Source organism: Protomyctophum parallelum, assembly GCF_964188405.1.
Source record: "Protomyctophum parallelum genome assembly, chromosome: 17".
Taxonomy (NCBI): Eukaryota; Metazoa; Chordata; class Actinopteri; order Myctophiformes; family Myctophidae; genus Protomyctophum; species Protomyctophum parallelum.
The window spans coordinates 26,373,701-26,391,533 of record NC_139719.1 but is presented as its reverse complement, the minus strand read 5'-3'; the positions used below and the strand labels follow the sequence as shown (position 1 = coordinate 26,391,533).

The following is a 17,833-nucleotide window of genomic DNA, read 5'->3' as shown; positions in this document are numbered from 1 at the left end:
CCTGCACAGACCTTTGCCAATACAAGCATAATTTAGGGCCTGCCCCGGGCCGTTCATTATAAGCATGATAATAAGGTCAAGCAGTAGTTGTTTATTTAATAAAGCTCATATTTATTGCAGATTGCTTTCTCTTGTGAGGTTTAATAATTTGTCAACTATGTGTTTGTGCTCACTTGTCAACTGTCATCCATTTTATTACCTATTGGCATGAGAGGTGCTCTTTAATCATCATTTAGGATAAATTGAAGTCACAGTGGATTAAGCCAGTTCTCAAAGTTGGGTTTCAGTGGGTGAACTGTTGGGCTACTATGGCATCACAATCACTTTGACCACTTCAAACCTATTTTATACTTTGGATATACAAACATATCAGATCTATCATATGAAAATGAGATGACTTTGAGAACAACTGTATTAAGCAATGGCTGTGTGTGTGTGTGTGTGTGTGTGTGTGTGTGTGTGTGTGTGTAGGGTAGTTCAGCATTTTGTTTACAGTTATTGTTATACCACTAAATGACCTCTGGGTGTAGACCTACAGCCCGCAGGATAAGGACTACAGGCGGAGACAGCGCTTTCCCCAAGTATGGCTGCTAACACGATGCCAGACGCTACCATTTGGGATGGAGATGAACACCCTTCACTAATGGACGAAGATGTCTCCCTGTCGAGCCAAGTCTCTGTACCATGCCCGGTTGATGGACACGTGCAACTCCTCCATGGTCATGTGGGCTCGCGGCCCGTCCACAGCAAGTCCAAAGGAGAGCTTGTCATCGTGATCAACGAGAAACTGGAAAACGGTAAGTGTATTACTGTAGTTTGTTTGTTTGAATACTTATACCGTACAATTGTGCTAAAAGGAAAACACAAAAAGCCCTAAGGGTTTGTTTCCATTGTGGTCCTTTGTATTCAATTCAGCAAGGTTACATCAGTGAGCGGGGATGGATCTGGGATATGCTTGCATGTCGTACACCTGCTTGGTCAGTTTACTACAGACTAGTCAGATTCCATGTAACTTGTCATACTGTTGTATTGTCCAGTATTTCATAAAGGTGCTATGAGAACAGGCACCCGTCAAATTAATTCACTTTAAATATTTAATTTACACAAGCCTTCGCCTTCTGTTCCTCATTTTCCTCTCATGTGTACGTTAGGTAATGGAATTCATTCATCTTGTGAAGAACCAACCTCTTCATCTATTGCTACTCCTCCCCGGAGACAACAGTCCATCTCCTACTCTCATCACCCGCATCACAGCAAGACACGGAAGGGAAGCAGGGCGAGCTCCATCGGCTACACTGCCTTCTCCCCCAGACCGTCAATTTCCCGCTGTTCCAGCATTGCCACCGAACCACCCTTGGACCGGACCAAGGCGAAAGACTACCTCCTCCTGGCAGTGTTGGCTTGCTTCTGCCCCGTCTGGCCCATAAACATTGTAGGATTTGTTTACTCCATCATGGTAGGTGGACGTGTAATGTTATGTTTCTTTACAGCTCACAGCTCAGGGTCCGTTTTACAAAGTTTGCAGTGCTGCTTTAAGCTTCACTTTGAGTTCAAGGGTGCTGTGTTAGTTTTCTTTCCGGTCTGCAACTTGATCTCTCTTCCAGAATGCTGCATCAGATTGCCATGAAGCTGTATTTGTGCCATCATATCACAAAGCACGTTTCGGCTAAAACTGGTGTTTTTTTTTCTTCTCTTTTTTGTGTGCTAAAAACACAGGCTAACAGACTTTGTTTGATCTCCTATAGTCCAAGAACAGTCTGGAACAAGGGAACATTGACGGTGCTTTGCGTCTGGGACGTGTGTCCAAGATGCTCTCTATGGTCTCCCTGGTGGGAGGGACACTCATTATCATTGCCTGCATTGTCAACTTGGCCAGTGAGTCCCCTACTAGCCACGACCTCTGAAACCCTGTCTTCCTTCTTTACCCTACATTTAGTAATGCTAGGTGAGATAGGTTTCCCTGAGCTCATATTGTTTTTTTAAATTGTAAACAGTAATCTGACCACAAAGGATCTGTAGCTACAGGCAGATCTAATATCACTGTTGGTGATTATTAGAGTGACATACATGAGAAGGTCGCTCAGTTAAATGTTTCAAGCCTTGGTCACTGCAGTTCACATACCTATTGGTACTTTGGCAGTGTTTGTATGGACAAATTGACTTATTAAGCCAAGCGATGTCCTAATTAGCTTGTGCATAGGCAGAAATTGTACATATAACGTTGAAAGTTAAAGGGCTCATGGGCTGGATGACGCTTCCTTTTCCTCTTATTACATAAGTGTTCTCTGTGGTCTGTGTAACTGTATATTTATTATTGAGTTATAAAATATAATGCTGCTGAACTAATATGCTTCCTCTTTTCTTTTTTTTAGTCAATGTGAAGTGAGTTTCATCCCAGGATGAAACTGGATAGGACGACTGATCACTTGGCCCATACCTGCACCTCTGTCTCTTTAACCACCTATAGTCATTACCTGAATTTGTGACAAATGTACACCATATGCAGCGCTTACTTATTCCTCCATAATCCATATAAATCCTTTTGCTAATGGAAGAAGAATTCTGCAAGACAATACTGCTCTGAGTCAGTATTGACCATGTGATGATGGCTGGAGAAAGGGAGTAGACATTTGGACTAATTTGTTCCTTTGTATTCTGGTCAGCACAAGAAATGTCCTTGAGAAAGACATCACTCCTCAAGGTTGATTCCAAAATTGATCGAGACAAGGTGGGGCAGAGAAAAACACACTGGATGACACTGGAGATTGCTGGAACTGCGCGATCGATGTGAAAGAAACGGGAAGGATCGCCTTGTGATGATGTGACAAAAATCGGCACATCCATCCTTCATTGCACTGACGACAGAATGCATCAGAAATACAGCTTGCTCCCTTTGGATACACAGAGAGGCTTTGGGATATGTGTTGCATTGGAAAGACGTGCAGCTAGAAGAGTCCCTTTCCATTCCTCAATGCGTTATTTTTTTCCATTTAAGTTTCTTGTCATTCTAACTTTTAAGGGCCAATTCATACTCCTATTTTAGAGCCGAATAAAAGTCTGTTCGGCTCTGTAGAGCCTACAATGTGACGTCATTTGAGGTTCGGGGGGGGAGGGTACCGTCCTAAAGTCGTCTCTTCGGTGCTACTGAAAATTTCTGACGAGCTGAATTCATTTCGGCACTACAGCGCCGAAACAGCGGTAAAATAGGAGTATGAATCGGCCCTAAGAGTCCTTTTATGTCCATTTATTTTTGCCAAGGGTTAGATATGGGTGTTAATATGGAGGAGATTATAAAAGATTTGGGGCAGAAGGCAAAGTCATCACTGCAAAGTAAATCTATGTGCCAAACTATTTTATAAGAGGAAAAGTTTCTGTTTTGTGAACCTGTGCTCTTGGCAAAGTCACAAAATAGTTTGTAAAGGGGGAACATCAAATGTCTGTAATTTGACCTGTATGTTGACATCTGCTTTACACCGCTAAATGCTTTTATAAATTGCAGAAGGGGAGCCAGGAGGACGAGATATCTTTGAAAACCATGAGTTACTCGAAAAACATTCACCGTGAGTTTTCCATAAAGCTACGTTGCTTTTAATCATTGAAATTATACTACAAGTTATAGCCAACCTTTTGATAATGTTTGTAAAAAAAAAGATTTTGACTGCAGTAATTTCATAATGTGATACTATTGAACTACTGAGCCACAGTTGTGTGTGTGTGGGTGGGTGTGTGAGTGAGAGTGAGTGAGAGCATGTGCAAGTGAGTGTCTGTTGATGAATTATTTGTGAGACACTATGTTTGGCCCAGAAATGGTTTGTTGCAAACACAGTAACCACTCAAGGTTTAAAGCCACACCGCAAAGATGACTGAATTTCTAATGATCTAATATTATAATATGCCCCATGGCATGAGTCCTAGTCAAATGTTTTGATCAGTATTTACCTACCTATTCTCACTGTGATTCAAAACATTGTGGTTGGCCGGGTCATTGCGAATGCAAATTTTATACTTAAAAGTCCTCAATGATCTATATTACATACAGTACCTACAATACATTTTCTGTATTGACTGTATTGATTTTTCCTCTGTTAGCATTTGGATGTTTAAAATCCATTGTAATCAACTGTTGGTGTATCCTGCAGATATATAAACGTATATATTGTCAATTCCATAGCTGATGAGTTAGCAGTAAGTAGCTATTCTAAGTAACATAGACTAACGAACAGAATTAGCCTGCCAGTAACTGTGATACCCGTGGTCTACTATAATCTCTGGATATTGGCATGTTGTGGATTAACCTTGATGTATGAAGTCAAATTCATATGAGGACAACTTGGCACTAGGCACACTGAATTATTGTATGCTTCCGAAGCACATTCTTAATAAAGACACATTGCATGAAAGTGGTCTGTCCTATTTTGCTTTGAGAAGGGATGGAGGAAGCCCTCCAAGCAGCATTGGAGATTACAGGGATTGTGGATTATGGAAATGGTGTCAAATGTGTAAACTATAGGCAGAGTTGAGCAGGTTGTGTGTGTGTGTGTGTGTGTATGTGTGTGTGTGTGTGTGTGTGTGTATAGTACAATATATGTAAGTATAGTAGAATTTCAGAAACAAATCTTGTGAGGACCACTTTCCTAGAAATGGTTGTTTTAGAAATGTTTTAGAGTTTGATTTAAAATTAAGAGAAGATTCAAATTGGGAATGGGCATTTACAGGTCAGCTGTTGGGGTGCGGGGTTGGAGTTATGCTTATTTCTATGTAGTTGCATGCAGTGCTGAACACCGAAAAATTGCTGGTCTGCCATCGGCTATGTATTAGTAAATACAAACGTGTGCAGTGTGAGAGAGATAGCCAGGGAGAGTTACTGCAGTCTACTAGGAGAACCAGGGAGACTGGGAGAGAGATAGACAGCCAGCATGTGTCGCTTCATGTGATAGCCTACTGTACAGTGTGAGAGCATGTAAGCTCCAGGGAGGAAGAGTGCTTACTGTTTTGTGCCAGTGAAGCGGAACTGATGAGGAGGAAGGAGGATGAAGCAGCTAGGGAGAGAGAAAAAGGCCCTGAGCCAAGAAAGACACGATGGTAGGATGTAATGAGTGCCAAAACCCCTAATGACTTTGAGGAATTAACTTGCAATATCACACACACACACACACACACACACACACACACACACACACACACACACACACACACAAATATGTTTAACCTCCCTCGAGAAAACATAATTTCATTTATATTAAAAAATGTAGATCTAAAAGATACAGTAAGGTCTATGATATGTTTCATTATATTTGATAAACATTTTGTACAAAATCTATATACAGTATTTGTGTATATACATATTTCACATATATACAGTATGTATAGATAGATATTGATAATATTCTGATTTCAAATGTCCTTGAAAAATGTGAGACAAGACATCTGTTTTGACATCATGATTAAGTAGCACGTCTTTGCGTCTTTAAGTCTAATGTATAGCTATTAGGCACAGTGTAAGTAAAGTAAGACAGCCCCTGTGGGCCAGAACATTTGTATGTTAGTGTAACAGCCGGGAAATGAACCCTGGTCTCCCACGTGAAAAGCCGACATCTTAACTACTAAGACAATTAGAGTTTTGAGGTTGTGAGCCACTGATAGAATAGCAGTAAATGAAACTCAATAACTCTAGCATTAAACTTCAGGAAGAGTGGGATTTGAACATGAACTCTCTGTGCTGATCAACCCAGGTCCCCTACTACACCATCACTCAACAACTGCCTCTTCGTACTGTTGAAGCGATCTTTTGTATGTTAGCCTTCAGTTAGTAAAGTTGAACATAGAATTGAGTGCAGTTCAAGAGTTGTTTTGTATGTAAGTGTAACACCCAGGAATCGAACACAGGTCCCCTGCACTGAAGGCCAACATCTTAACTCAAAAGCACCAGGAGACATCTGCTGAATGCCCTGCCTTGGGTCAATGGTGTGGAGCGCTTGATCGGTTGCCTCTGCTACAGACAGTTGGCAGGTTCAAGTCCCATGTCATCAAGGTGCTGGAGCGGACCATCGGGAGACGGTGCTCTCTCCCCCTGTTTCCTGAAAAGTAGCAGTTGGGGGTTATGTTTGAAAGAACCCTGTCCACCTAAAATTTTACAGATAAGAATTAGGTCAAACGTTTAAAAATAAAATAGCAATTTGGCCCATCATCTGACAGACAGAATAGTCTGTGTATTTGCATACTGGGCCCTGATTGGTGGCCCAAAACTTGGTTGGAAAGTCCCTCTTTTATGTCTGGCTTCCAGGCCAGTTGGAAAAGGGCACACTGAGAGGTGGTAAGAGTATGTTAAATTGGACATTTTCATGGTAAAAGGTTAGCTGGACAGGGTTCTTTCAGACATAAGCCACAACCGTTACATCTCAGGAAACAGGGGGAGAGAGCACCCTCTCCCGATGGTCCTCCAGCACCTTGATGTCATGACATGGGACTTGAACCTGCCAACTGCCTGTAGCAGAGGCAACGGGTCAAGCGCTCCACACCATTACGCCAAGGCACCTTTGGGCATTCAGCAGATGTCTCCTGGTGCTTTTGAGTTTTTATTTTTCATTCAAGCCTTGAAAAGTTCAAATTACTGCATCATTGAGCTGTAGGAGGAACAGGACTTGAACATGGAATGTCTGTACTGAAAGCCTGATGATTAGACCATTGCACCATCAGTCAGACACTCTCAGGCAAAGTCTCCTGGTCATTTTGAAGTGATCTTTTGTTCGTTAGCCTTCAGTTAGTAAAGTTTAAATAACACAGAATCATATTAATCAGATGTTTCTTAGCGCTGTTGAGGTCTTCTTTTATATGATAGTGTAACAGCCGGGAATCGAACCCTGGTCTCCCACGTGGAAAGCCAACATCTTAACCACTACGACAATTAGAGTTTTGAGGTAATCAGGCTGAGGCTGTGAGCCACTGCTAGAATAGCAGTAAATGAAGCTCAATAATTAGCATTAAACTTTAGGAAGAGTGGGATTTGAAAATGAACTCTCTGTGCGGAATAACCCCTACTACACCATCACTCAGTAACATCTGCCTCTTTGTACTGTTGAAGCGATCTTTTGTATGTTAGCCTTCAGATAGTAAAGTTGAAAGAATCAAGAGTTGAACATAGAATCACGTTCATCAGAGTGTAACACCCAGGAATCGAACACAGGTCACCTGCACTGAAGGACAACATCTTAACCACTAAGCCAAAGCAACTGCCTATGGCTCAGGGGAGATATGAGACTTTTGAGGTCATCAGGCTGAGGCTGTGAGCCACTGCTATACAATAAAAAAAATCAAAAAACGATGGGCTATAACCCATGTTTTTTTTTTTTTTTTTTTTTTTATCCTCAAAAACGATGAAAAACGGCGTGCTATAGTATGCCGTATGGTATGGTCTATAGCCCATGTTCAAAAATGATGAAAAACGAGTTCTTTTTTTTTCTTTCAAAATTTCAAAAAACGATGGGCTATAACCCATGTTTTTTTTTTTTTTTCATTTTTTTCAAATCCTCAAAAATGATGAAAAACGGCGTGCTATAGTATGCCATACGGTATGGGCTATAGCCCATGTTCAAAAATGAAGAAAAACAAGGTTAATTTTTTTTTTCCAAAATTTCAAAAAACGATGGGCTATAACCCATGTTTTTTTTTTTTTCTTTTTTTTCAAATCCTCAAAAACGATGAAAAACGGCGTGCTATAGTATGCCGTATGGTATGGGCTATAGCCCATGTTCAAAAATGATGAAAAACGAGTTCTTTTTTTTTCTTTCAAAATTTCAAAAAACGATGGGCTATAACCCATGTTTTGTTTTTTTTTCATTTTTTTCAAATCCTCAAAAATGATGAAAAACGGCGTGCTATAGTATGCCATACGGTATGGGCTATAGCCCATGTTCAAAAATGAAGAAAAACAAGGTTAATTTTTTTTTTTTCAAAATTTCAAAAAACGATGGGCTATAACCCATGTTTTTTTCATTTTTTCAAAATCCTCAAAAATGATGAAAAACGGCGTGCTATAGTATGCCATACGGTATGGGCTATAGCCCATGTTCAAAAATGAAGAAAAACGAGGTTATTTTATTTTTCAAAATTTCAAAAAACGATGGGCTATAACCCAAGTTATTTTTTTTTTTCATATCCTCAAAACAGACGTCTAAAACACGTCTATTTTTAGACTTGTTTTAGACGTTTATAAACAGAACTGTCCATCTAAATTCTAAACGGATGGTTAAATATAAGTTCCCGATTGTACCTCACATGCCAGTGTGGCACCGTAGATAAACCTGGGGTTTATAAGCAGAACATTCCGGGTTCAATTCTCCTGAAGAACATTTTCACTGTCCATCTAAATTCTAAACGGCTGGTTAAATATAAGTTCCCGATTGTACCTTACATGCCGATGTTGCTCAAAAGATAAATCTGAGGTTCATAATCCAAAGGTTACTGGTTCAAAACTAATACTCAACCAATGCTGCAGTAATTTGAACTTTTCAAGGCTAGAATAAAAAATAAAAACTCATAAGCACCAGGAGACATCTGCTGATTGCCCCAAGGTGCCTTAGCTCAATGGTGTGGTGTGCTTGATCGGTAGCCTCTGCTACCACCTGCCTGCAGGTTCAAGTCCCATGCAAGGTACTAGTGAGGACCATCGGGAGACGGTGCTCTCTCCCCCTGTTTCCTGAAAAGTAGCAGTTGGGGGTTATGTTTGAAAGAACCCTGTCCACCTAAAATTTTACAGATAAGAATTAGGTCAAACGTTTAAAAATAAAATAGCAATTTGGCCCATCATCTGACAGAAAGAATAGTCTGTGTATTTGCATACTGGGCCAAAACTCGGTTGGAAAGTCCCTCTTTTATGTCTGGCTTCCAGGCCAGTTGGAAAAGGGCAAACTGAGAGGTGGTAAGAGTATGTTAAATTGGACATTTTCATGGTAAAAGGTTAGCTGGACAGGGTTCTTTCAGACATAAGCCCCAACCGTTACATCTCAGGAAACAGGGGGAGAGAGCACCCTCTCCCGATGGTCCTCCAGCAACTTGATGTCATGACATGGGACTTGAACCCATGTGCTTTTGAGTTTTTATTTTTCATTCAAGCCTTGAAAAGTTCAAATTACTGCAGCATTGAGCTGTAGGAGGAACAGGACTTGAACATGGAATGTCTGTACTGAAAGCCTGATGATTAGACCATTGCACCATCAGTCAGACACTCTCAGGCAAAGTCTCCTGGTCATTTTGAAGTGATCTTTTGTTCGTTAGCCTTCAGTTAGTAAAGTTTAAATAACACAGAATCATATTAATCAGATGTTTCTTAGCGCTGTTGAGGTCTTCTTTTATATGATAGTGTAACAGCCGGGAATCGAACCCTGGTCTCCCACGTGGAAAGCCAACATCTTAACCACTACGACAATTAGAGTTTTGAGGTAATCAGGCTGAGGCTGTGAGCCACTGCTAGAATAGCAGTAAATGAAGCTCAATAATTAGCATTAAACTTTAGGAAGAGTGGGATTTGAAAATGAACTCTCTGTGCGGAATAACCCCTACTACACCATCACTCAGTAACATCTGCCTCTTTGTACTGTTGAAGCGATCTTTTGTATGTTAGCCTTCAGATAGTAAAGTTGAAAGAATCAAGAGTTGAACATAGAATCACGTTCATCAGAGTGTAACACCCAGGAATCGAACACAGGTCACCTGCACTGAAGGACAACATCTTAACCACTAAGCCAAAGCAACTGCCTATGGCTCAGGGGAGATATGAGACTTTTGAGGTCATCAGGCTGAGGCTGTGAGCCACTGCTATACAATAAAAAAAATCAAAAAACGATGGGCTATAACCCATGTTTTTTTTTTTTTTTTTTTTTTTTATCCTCAAAAACGATGAAAAACGGCGTGCTATAGTATGCCGTATGGTATGGGCTATAGCCCATGTTCAAAAATGATGAAAAACGAGTTCTTTTTTTTTCTTTCAAAATTTCAAAAAACGATGGGCTATAACCCATGTTTTTTTTTTTTTTCATTTTTTTCAAATCCTCAAAAATGATGAAAAACGGCGTGCTATAGTATGCCATACGGTATGGGCTATAGCCCATGTTCAAAAATGAAGAAAAACAAGGTTAATTTTTTTTTTTTCAAAATTTCAAAAAACGATGGGCTATAACCCATGTTTGTTTTTTTTTCATTTTTTTCAAATCCTCAAAAATGATGAAAAACGGCGTGCTATAGTATGCCGTACGGTATGGGCTATAGCCCATGTTCAAAAATGATGAAAAACGAGGTTATTTTATTTTTCAAAATTTCAAAAAACGATGGGCTCTAACCCATGTTTTGTTTTTGTTTTTGTTTTCAAATCCTCAAAAACGATGAAAAACGGCGTGCTATAGTATGCCGTATGGTATGGGCTATAGCCCATGTTCAAAAATGATGAAAAACAAGTTCTTTTTTTTTCTTTCAAAATTTAAAAAAACGATGGGCTCTAACCCATGTTTTGTTTTTTTGTTTTTTTTCAAATCCTCAAAAATGATGAAAAACGGCGTGCTATAGTATGCCATACGGTATGGGCTATAGCCCATGTTCAAAAATGAAGAAAAACAAGGTTAATTATTTTTTTTTTCAAAATTTCAAAAAACGATGGGCTATAACCCATGTTTTTTTTTTTTTTTCATTTTTTTAAAATCCTCAAAAATGATGAAAAACGGCGTGCTATAGTATGCCATACGGTATGGGCTATAGCCCATGTTCAAAAATGAAGAAAAACGAGGTTATTTTATTTTTCAAAATTTCAAAAAACGATGGGCTATAACCCATGTTTTTTTTTTTTTTTTCATATCCTCAAAACAGACGTCTAAAACACGTCTATTTTTAGACTTGTTTTAGACGTTTATAAACAGAACTGTCCATCTAAATTCTAAACGGATGGTTAAATATAAGTTCCCGATTGTACCTCACATGCCAGTGTGGCACCGTAGATAAACCTGGGGTTTATAAGCAGAACATTCCGGGTTCAATTCTCCTGAAGAACATTTTCACTGTCCATCTAAATTCTAAACGGCTGGTTAAATATAAGTTCCCGATTGTACCTTACATGCCGATGTGGCTCAAAAGATAAATCTGAGGTTCATAATCCAAAGGTTACTGGTTCAAAACTAATACTCAACCAATGCTGCAGTAATTTGAATTTTTCAAGGCTAGAATAAAAAATAAAAACTCATAAGCACCAGGAGACATCTGCTGATTGCCCCAAGGTGCCTTAGCTCAATGGTGTGGTGTGCTTGATCGGTAGCCTCTGCTACCACCTGCCTGCAGGTTCAAGTCCCATGCAAGGTACTAGTGAGGACCATCGGGAGACGGTGCTCTCTCCCCCTGTTTCCTGAAAAGTAGCAGTTGGGGGTTATGTTTGAAAGAACCCTGTCCACCTAAAATTTTACAGATAAGAATTAGGTCAAACGTTTAAAAATAAAATAGCAATTTGGCCCATCATCTGACAGAAAGAATAGTCTGTGTATTTGCATACTGGGCCAAAACTTGGTTGGAAAGTCCCTCTTTTATGTCTGGCTTCCAGGCCAGTTGGAAAAGGGCAAACTGAGAGGTGGTAAGAGTATGTTAAATTGGACATTTTCATGGTAAAAGGTTAGCTGGACAGGGTTCTTTCAGACATAAGCCCCAACCGTTACATCTCAGGAAACAGGGGGAGAGAGCACCCTCTCCCGATGGTCCTCCAGCAACTTGATGTCATGACATGGGACTTGAACCTGCCAACTGCCTGTAGCAGAGGCAACGGGTCAAGCGCTCCACACCATTACGCCAAGGCACCTTTGGGCATTCAGCAGATGTCTCCTGGTGCTTTTGAGTTTTTATTTTTCATTCAAGCCTTGAAAAGTTCAAATTACTGCAGCATTGAGCTGTAGGAGGAACAGGACTTGAACATGGAATGTCTGTACTGAAAGCCTGATGATTAGACCATTGCACCATCAGTCAGACACTCTCAGGCAAAGTCTCCTGGTCATTTTGAAGTGATCTTTTGTTCGTTAGCCTTCAGTTAGTAAAGTTTAAATAACACAGAATCATATTAATCAGATGTTTCTTAGCGCTGTTGAGGTCTTCTTTTATATGATAGTGTAACAGCCGGGAATCGAACCCTGGTCTCCCACGTGGAAAGCCAACATCTTAACCACTACGACAATTAGAGTTTTGAGGTAATCAGGCTGAGGCTGTGAGCCACTGATAGAATAGCAGTAAATGAAGCTCAATAATTAGCATTAAACTTTAGGAAGAGTGGGATTTGAAAATGAACTCTCTGTGCGGAATAACCCCTACTACACCATCACTCAGTAACATCTGCCTCTTTGTACTGTTGAAGCGATCTTTTGTATGTTAGCCTTCAGATAGTAAAGTTGAAAGAATCAAGAGTTGAACATAGAATCACGTTCATCAGAGTGTAACACCCAGGAATCGAACACAGGTCACCTGCACTGAAGGACAACATCTTAACCACTAAGCCAAAGCAACTGCCTATGGCTCAGGGGAGATATGAGACTTTTGAGGTCATCAGGCTGAGGCTGTGAGCCACTGCTATACAATAAAAAAAATCAAAAAACGATGGGCTATAACCCATGTTTTTTTTTTTTTTTTTTTTTTTAATCCTCAAAAACGATGAAAAACGGCGTGCTATAGTATGCCGTATGGTATGGGCTATAGCCCATGTTCAAAAATGATGAAAAACGAGTTCTTTTTTTTTCTTTCAAAATTTCAAAAAACGATGGGCTATAACCCATGTTTTTTTTTTTTTTTCATTTTTTTCAAATCCTCAAAAATGATGAAAAACGGCGTGCTATAGTATGCCATACGGTATGGGCTATAGCCCATGTTCAAAAATGAAGAAAAACAAGGTTAATTTTTTTTTTCCAAAATTTCAAAAAACGATGGGCTATAACCCATGTTTTTTTTTTGTTTTTTTTTTTAAATCCTCAAAAACGATGAAAAACGGCGTGCTATAGTATGCCGTATGGTATGGCCTATAGCCCATGTTCAAAAATGATGAAAAACGAGTTCTTTTTTTTTCTTTCAAAATTTCAAAAAACGATGGGCTATAACCCATGTTTTTTTTCTTTTTCATTTTTTTCAAATCCTCAAAAATGATGAAAAACGGCGTGCTATAGTATGCCATACGGTATGGGCTATAGCCCACGTTCAAAAATGATGAAAAACAAGGTTATTTTATTTTCCAAAATTTCAAAAACGATGGGCTATAACCCATGTTTTTTTTTTTTTTCATTTTTTTCAAATCCTCAAAAATGATGAAAAACGGCGTGTTATAGTATGCCGTACGGTATGGGCTATAGCCCACGTTCCAAAATGAAGAAAAACGAGGTTATTTTATTTTTCAAAATTTCAAAAAACGATGGGCTATAACCCATGTTTTTTTTTTTTTTTTCATATCCTCAAAACAGACGTCTAAAACACGTCTATTTTTAGACTTGTTTTAGACGTTTATAAACAGAACTGTCCATCTAAATTCTAAACGGATGGTTAAATATAAGTTCCCGATTGTACCTCACATGCCAGTGTGGCACCGTAGATAAACCTGGGGTTTATAAGCAGAACATTCCGGGTTCAATTCTCCTGAAGAACATTTTCACTGTCCATCTAAATTCTAAACGGCTGGTTAAATATAAGTTCCCGATTGTACCTTACATGCCGATGTGGCTCAAAAGATAAATCTGAGGTTCATAATCCAAAGGTTACTGGTTCAAAACTAATACTCAACCAATGCTGCAGTAATTTGAATTTTTCAAGGCTAGAATAAAAAATAAAAACTCATAAGCACCAGGAGACATCTGCTGATTGCCCCAAGGTGCCTTAGCTCAATGGTGTGGTGTGCTTGATCGGTAGCCTCTGCTACCACCTGCCTGCAGGTTCAAGTCCCATGCAAGGTACTAGTGAGGACCATCGGGAGACGGTGCTCTCTCCCCCTGTTTCCTGAAAAGTAGCAGTTGGGGGTTATGTTTGAAAGAACCCTGTCCACCTAAAATTTTACAGATAAGAATTAGGTCAAACGTTTAAAAATAAAATAGCAATTTGGCCCATCATCTGACAGAAAGAATAGTCTGTGTATTTGCATACTGGGCCAAAACTTGGTTGGAAAGTCCCTCTTTTATGTCTGGCTTCCAGGCCAGTTGGAAAAGGGCAAACTGAGAGGTGGTAAGAGTATGTTAAATTGGACATTTTCATGGTAAAAGGTTAGCTGGACAGGGTTCTTTCAGACATAAGCCCCAACCGTTACATCTCAGGAAACAGGGGGAGAGAGCACCCTCTCCCGATGGTCCTCCAGCAACTTGATGTCATGACATGGGACTTGAACCTGCCAACTGCCTGTAGCAGAGGCAACGGGTCAAGCGCTCCACACCATTACGCCAAGGCACCTTTGGGCATTCAGCAGATGTCTCCTGGTGCTTTTGAGTTTTTATTTTTCATTCAAGCCTTGAAAAGTTCAAATTACTGCAGCATTGAGCTGTAGGAGGAACAGGACTTGAACATGGAATGTCTGTACTGAAAGCCTGATGATTAGACCATTGCACCATCAGTCAGACACTCTCAGGCAAAGTCTCCTGGTCATTTTGAAGTGATCTTTTGTTCGTTAGCCTTCAGTTAGTAAAGTTTAAATAACACAGAATCATATTAATCAGATGTTTCTTAGCGCTGTTGAGGTCTTCTTTTATATGATAGTGTAACAGCCGGGAATCGAACCCTGGTCTCCCACGTGGAAAGCCAACATCTTAACCACTACGACAATTAGAGTTTTGAGGTAATCAGGCTGAGGCTGTGAGCCACTGATAGAATAGCAGTAAATGAAGCTCAATAATTAGCATTAAACTTTAGGAAGAGTGGGATTTGAAAATGAACTCTCTGTGCGGAATAACCCCTACTACACCATCACTCAGTAACATCTGCCTCTTTGTACTGTTGAAGCGATCTTTTGTATGTTAGCCTTCAGATAGTAAAGTTGAAAGAATCAAGAGTTGAACATAGAATCACGTTCATCAGAGTGTAACACCCAGGAATCGAACACAGGTCACCTGCACTGAAGGACAACATCTTAACCACTAAGCCAAAGCAACTGCCTATGGCTCAGGGGAGATATGAGACTTTTGAGGTCATCAGGCTGAGGCTGTGAGCCACTGCTATACAATAAAAAAAATCAAAAAACGATGGGCTATAACCCATGTTTTTTTTTTTTTTTTTTTTTTTAATCCTCAAAAACGATGAAAAACGGCGTGCTATAGTATGCCGTATGGTATGGGCTATAGCCCATGTTCAAAAATGATGAAAAACGAGTTCTTTTTTTTTCTTTCAAAATTTCAAAAAACGATGGGCTATAACCCATGTTTTTTTTTTTTTTTCATTTTTTTCAAATCCTCAAAAATGATGAAAAACGGCGTGCTATAGTATGCCATACGGTATGGGCTATAGCCCATGTTCAAAAATGAAGAAAAACAAGGTTAATTTTTTTTTTCCAAAATTTCAAAAAACGATGGGCTATAACCCATGTTTTTTTTTTGTTTTTTTTTTTAAATCCTCAAAAACGATGAAAAACGGCGTGCTATAGTATGCCGTATGGTATGGGCTATAGCCCATGTTCAAAAATGATGAAAAACGAGTTCTTTTTTTTTCTTTCAAAATTTCAAAAAACGATGGGCTATAACCCATGTTTTTTTTCTTTTTCATTTTTTTCAAATCCTCAAAAATGATGAAAAACGGCGTGCTATAGTATGCCATACGGTATGGGCTATAGCCCACGTTCAAAAATGATGAAAAACAAGGTTATTTTATTTTCCAAAATTTCAAAAACGATGGGCTATAACCCATGTTTTTTTTTTTTTTCATTTTTTTCAAATCCTCAAAAATGATGAAAAACGGCGTGTTATAGTATGCCGTACGGTATGGGCTATAGCCCACGTTCCAAAATGATGATAAACAAGGTTATTTTTTTTTCCAAAATTTTAAAAACGATGGGCTATAACCCATGTTTTTTTTTTTTTTCATTTTTTTCAAATCCTCAAAAATGATGAAAAAAGGCGTGTTATAGTATGCCGTACGGTATGGGCTATAGCCCATGTTCAAAAATGATGAAAAACAAGGTTAATCTTTTTTTCAAATTTTCAAAAAACGATGGGCTATAACCCATGTTTTTTTTTTTTTTCATTTTTTTCAAATCCTCAAAAATGATGAAAAACGGCGTGTTATCGTATGCCGTATGGTATGGCCTATAGCCCACGTTCAAAAAGGATGAAAAACAAGGTTATTTTTTTTTCCAAAATTTCAAAAACGATGGGCTATAACCCATGTTTTTTTGTTTTTTTTCATTTTTTTCAAATCCTCAAAAATGATGAAAAACGGCGTGTTATAGTATGCCGTATGGTATGGGCTATAGCCCACGTTCAAAAAGGATGAAAAACAAGGTTATTTTTTTTTCTCAAAAATTTCAAAAACGATGGGCTATAACCCATGTTTTGTTTTTTTTTCATTTTTTTCAAATCCTCAAAAATGATGAAAAACGGCGTGCTATAGTATGCCATACGGTATGGGCTATAGCCCACGTTCAAAAATGATGAAAAACAAGGTTATTTTATTTTCCAAAATTTCAAAAACGATGGGCTATAACCCATGTTTTTTTTTTTTTTCATTTTTTTCAAATCCTCAAAAATGATGAAAAACGGCGTGTTATAGTATGCCGTACGGTATGGGCTATAGCCCACGTTCAAAAATGATGATAAACAAGGTTATTTTTTTTTCCAAAATTTTAAAAACGATGGGCTATAACCCATGTTTTTTTTTTTTTTCATTTTTTTCAAATCCTCAAAAATGATGAAAAAAGGCGTGTTATAGTATGCCGTACGGTATGGGCTATAGCCCATGTTCAAAAATGATGAAAAACAAGGTTAATCTTTTTTTCAAATTTTCAAAAAACGATGGGCTATAACCCATGTTTTTTTTTTTTTTCATTTTTTTCAAATCCTCAAAAATGATGAAAAACGGCGTGTTATCGTATGCCGTATGGTATGGCCTATAGCCCACGTTCAAAAAGGATGAAAAACAAGGTTATTTTTTTTTCCAAAATTTCAAAAACGATGGGCTATAACCCATGTTTTTTTGTTTTTTTTCATTTTTTTCAAATCCTCAAAAATGATGAAAAACGGCGTGTTATAGTATGCCGTATGGTATGGGCTATAGCCCACGTTCAAAAAGGATGAAAAACAAGGTTATTTTTTTTTCTCAAAAATTTCAAAAACGATGGGCTATAACCCATGTTTTGTTTTTTTTTTCATTTTTTTCTAATCCTCAAAAATGATGAAAAACGGCGTGTTATAGTATGCCGTACGGTATGGGCTATAGCCCACGTTCAAAAATGATGAAAAACAAGGTTATTTTTTTTTCCAAAATTTCAAAAACGATGGGCTATAACCCATGTTTTTTAGTTTTTTTCCATTTTTTTCAAATCCTCAAAAATGATGAAAAACGGCGTGTTATAGTATGCCGTATGGTATGGGCTATAGCCCACGTTCAAAAAGGATGAAAAACAAGGTTATTTTTTTTTTCAAAAATTTCAAAAAACGATGGGCTATAACCCATGTTTTTTTTTTTTCATTTTTTTCAAATCCTCAAAAATGATGAAAAACGGCGTGCTATAGTATGCCATACGGTATGGGCTATAGCCCATGTTCAAAAATGAAGAAAAACAAGGTTAAATTTTTTTTTTCCAAAATTTCAAAAAACGATGGGCTATAACCCATGTTTTTTTTTGTTTTTTTTTTCAAATCCT

General features: G+C 38.6%; 1 protein-coding gene across 1 annotated transcript; it reads left to right on the top strand.

Annotated features, from left to right (window-relative positions):
- Positions 1 to 598: 598 nt before the first annotated feature.
- Positions 599 to 1,904, top strand: prrt2 (proline-rich transmembrane protein 2; the record flags this gene model as incomplete). Its single annotated transcript, XM_083787531.1, has 3 exons — positions 599 to 797; positions 1,152 to 1,456; positions 1,746 to 1,904. The coding sequence occupies 3 exons, from the start codon at positions 599 to 601 to the stop codon at positions 1,902 to 1,904; spliced, it is 663 nt and encodes a 220-aa protein (XP_083643657.1).
- Positions 1,905 to 17,833: the final 15,929 nt, after the last annotated feature.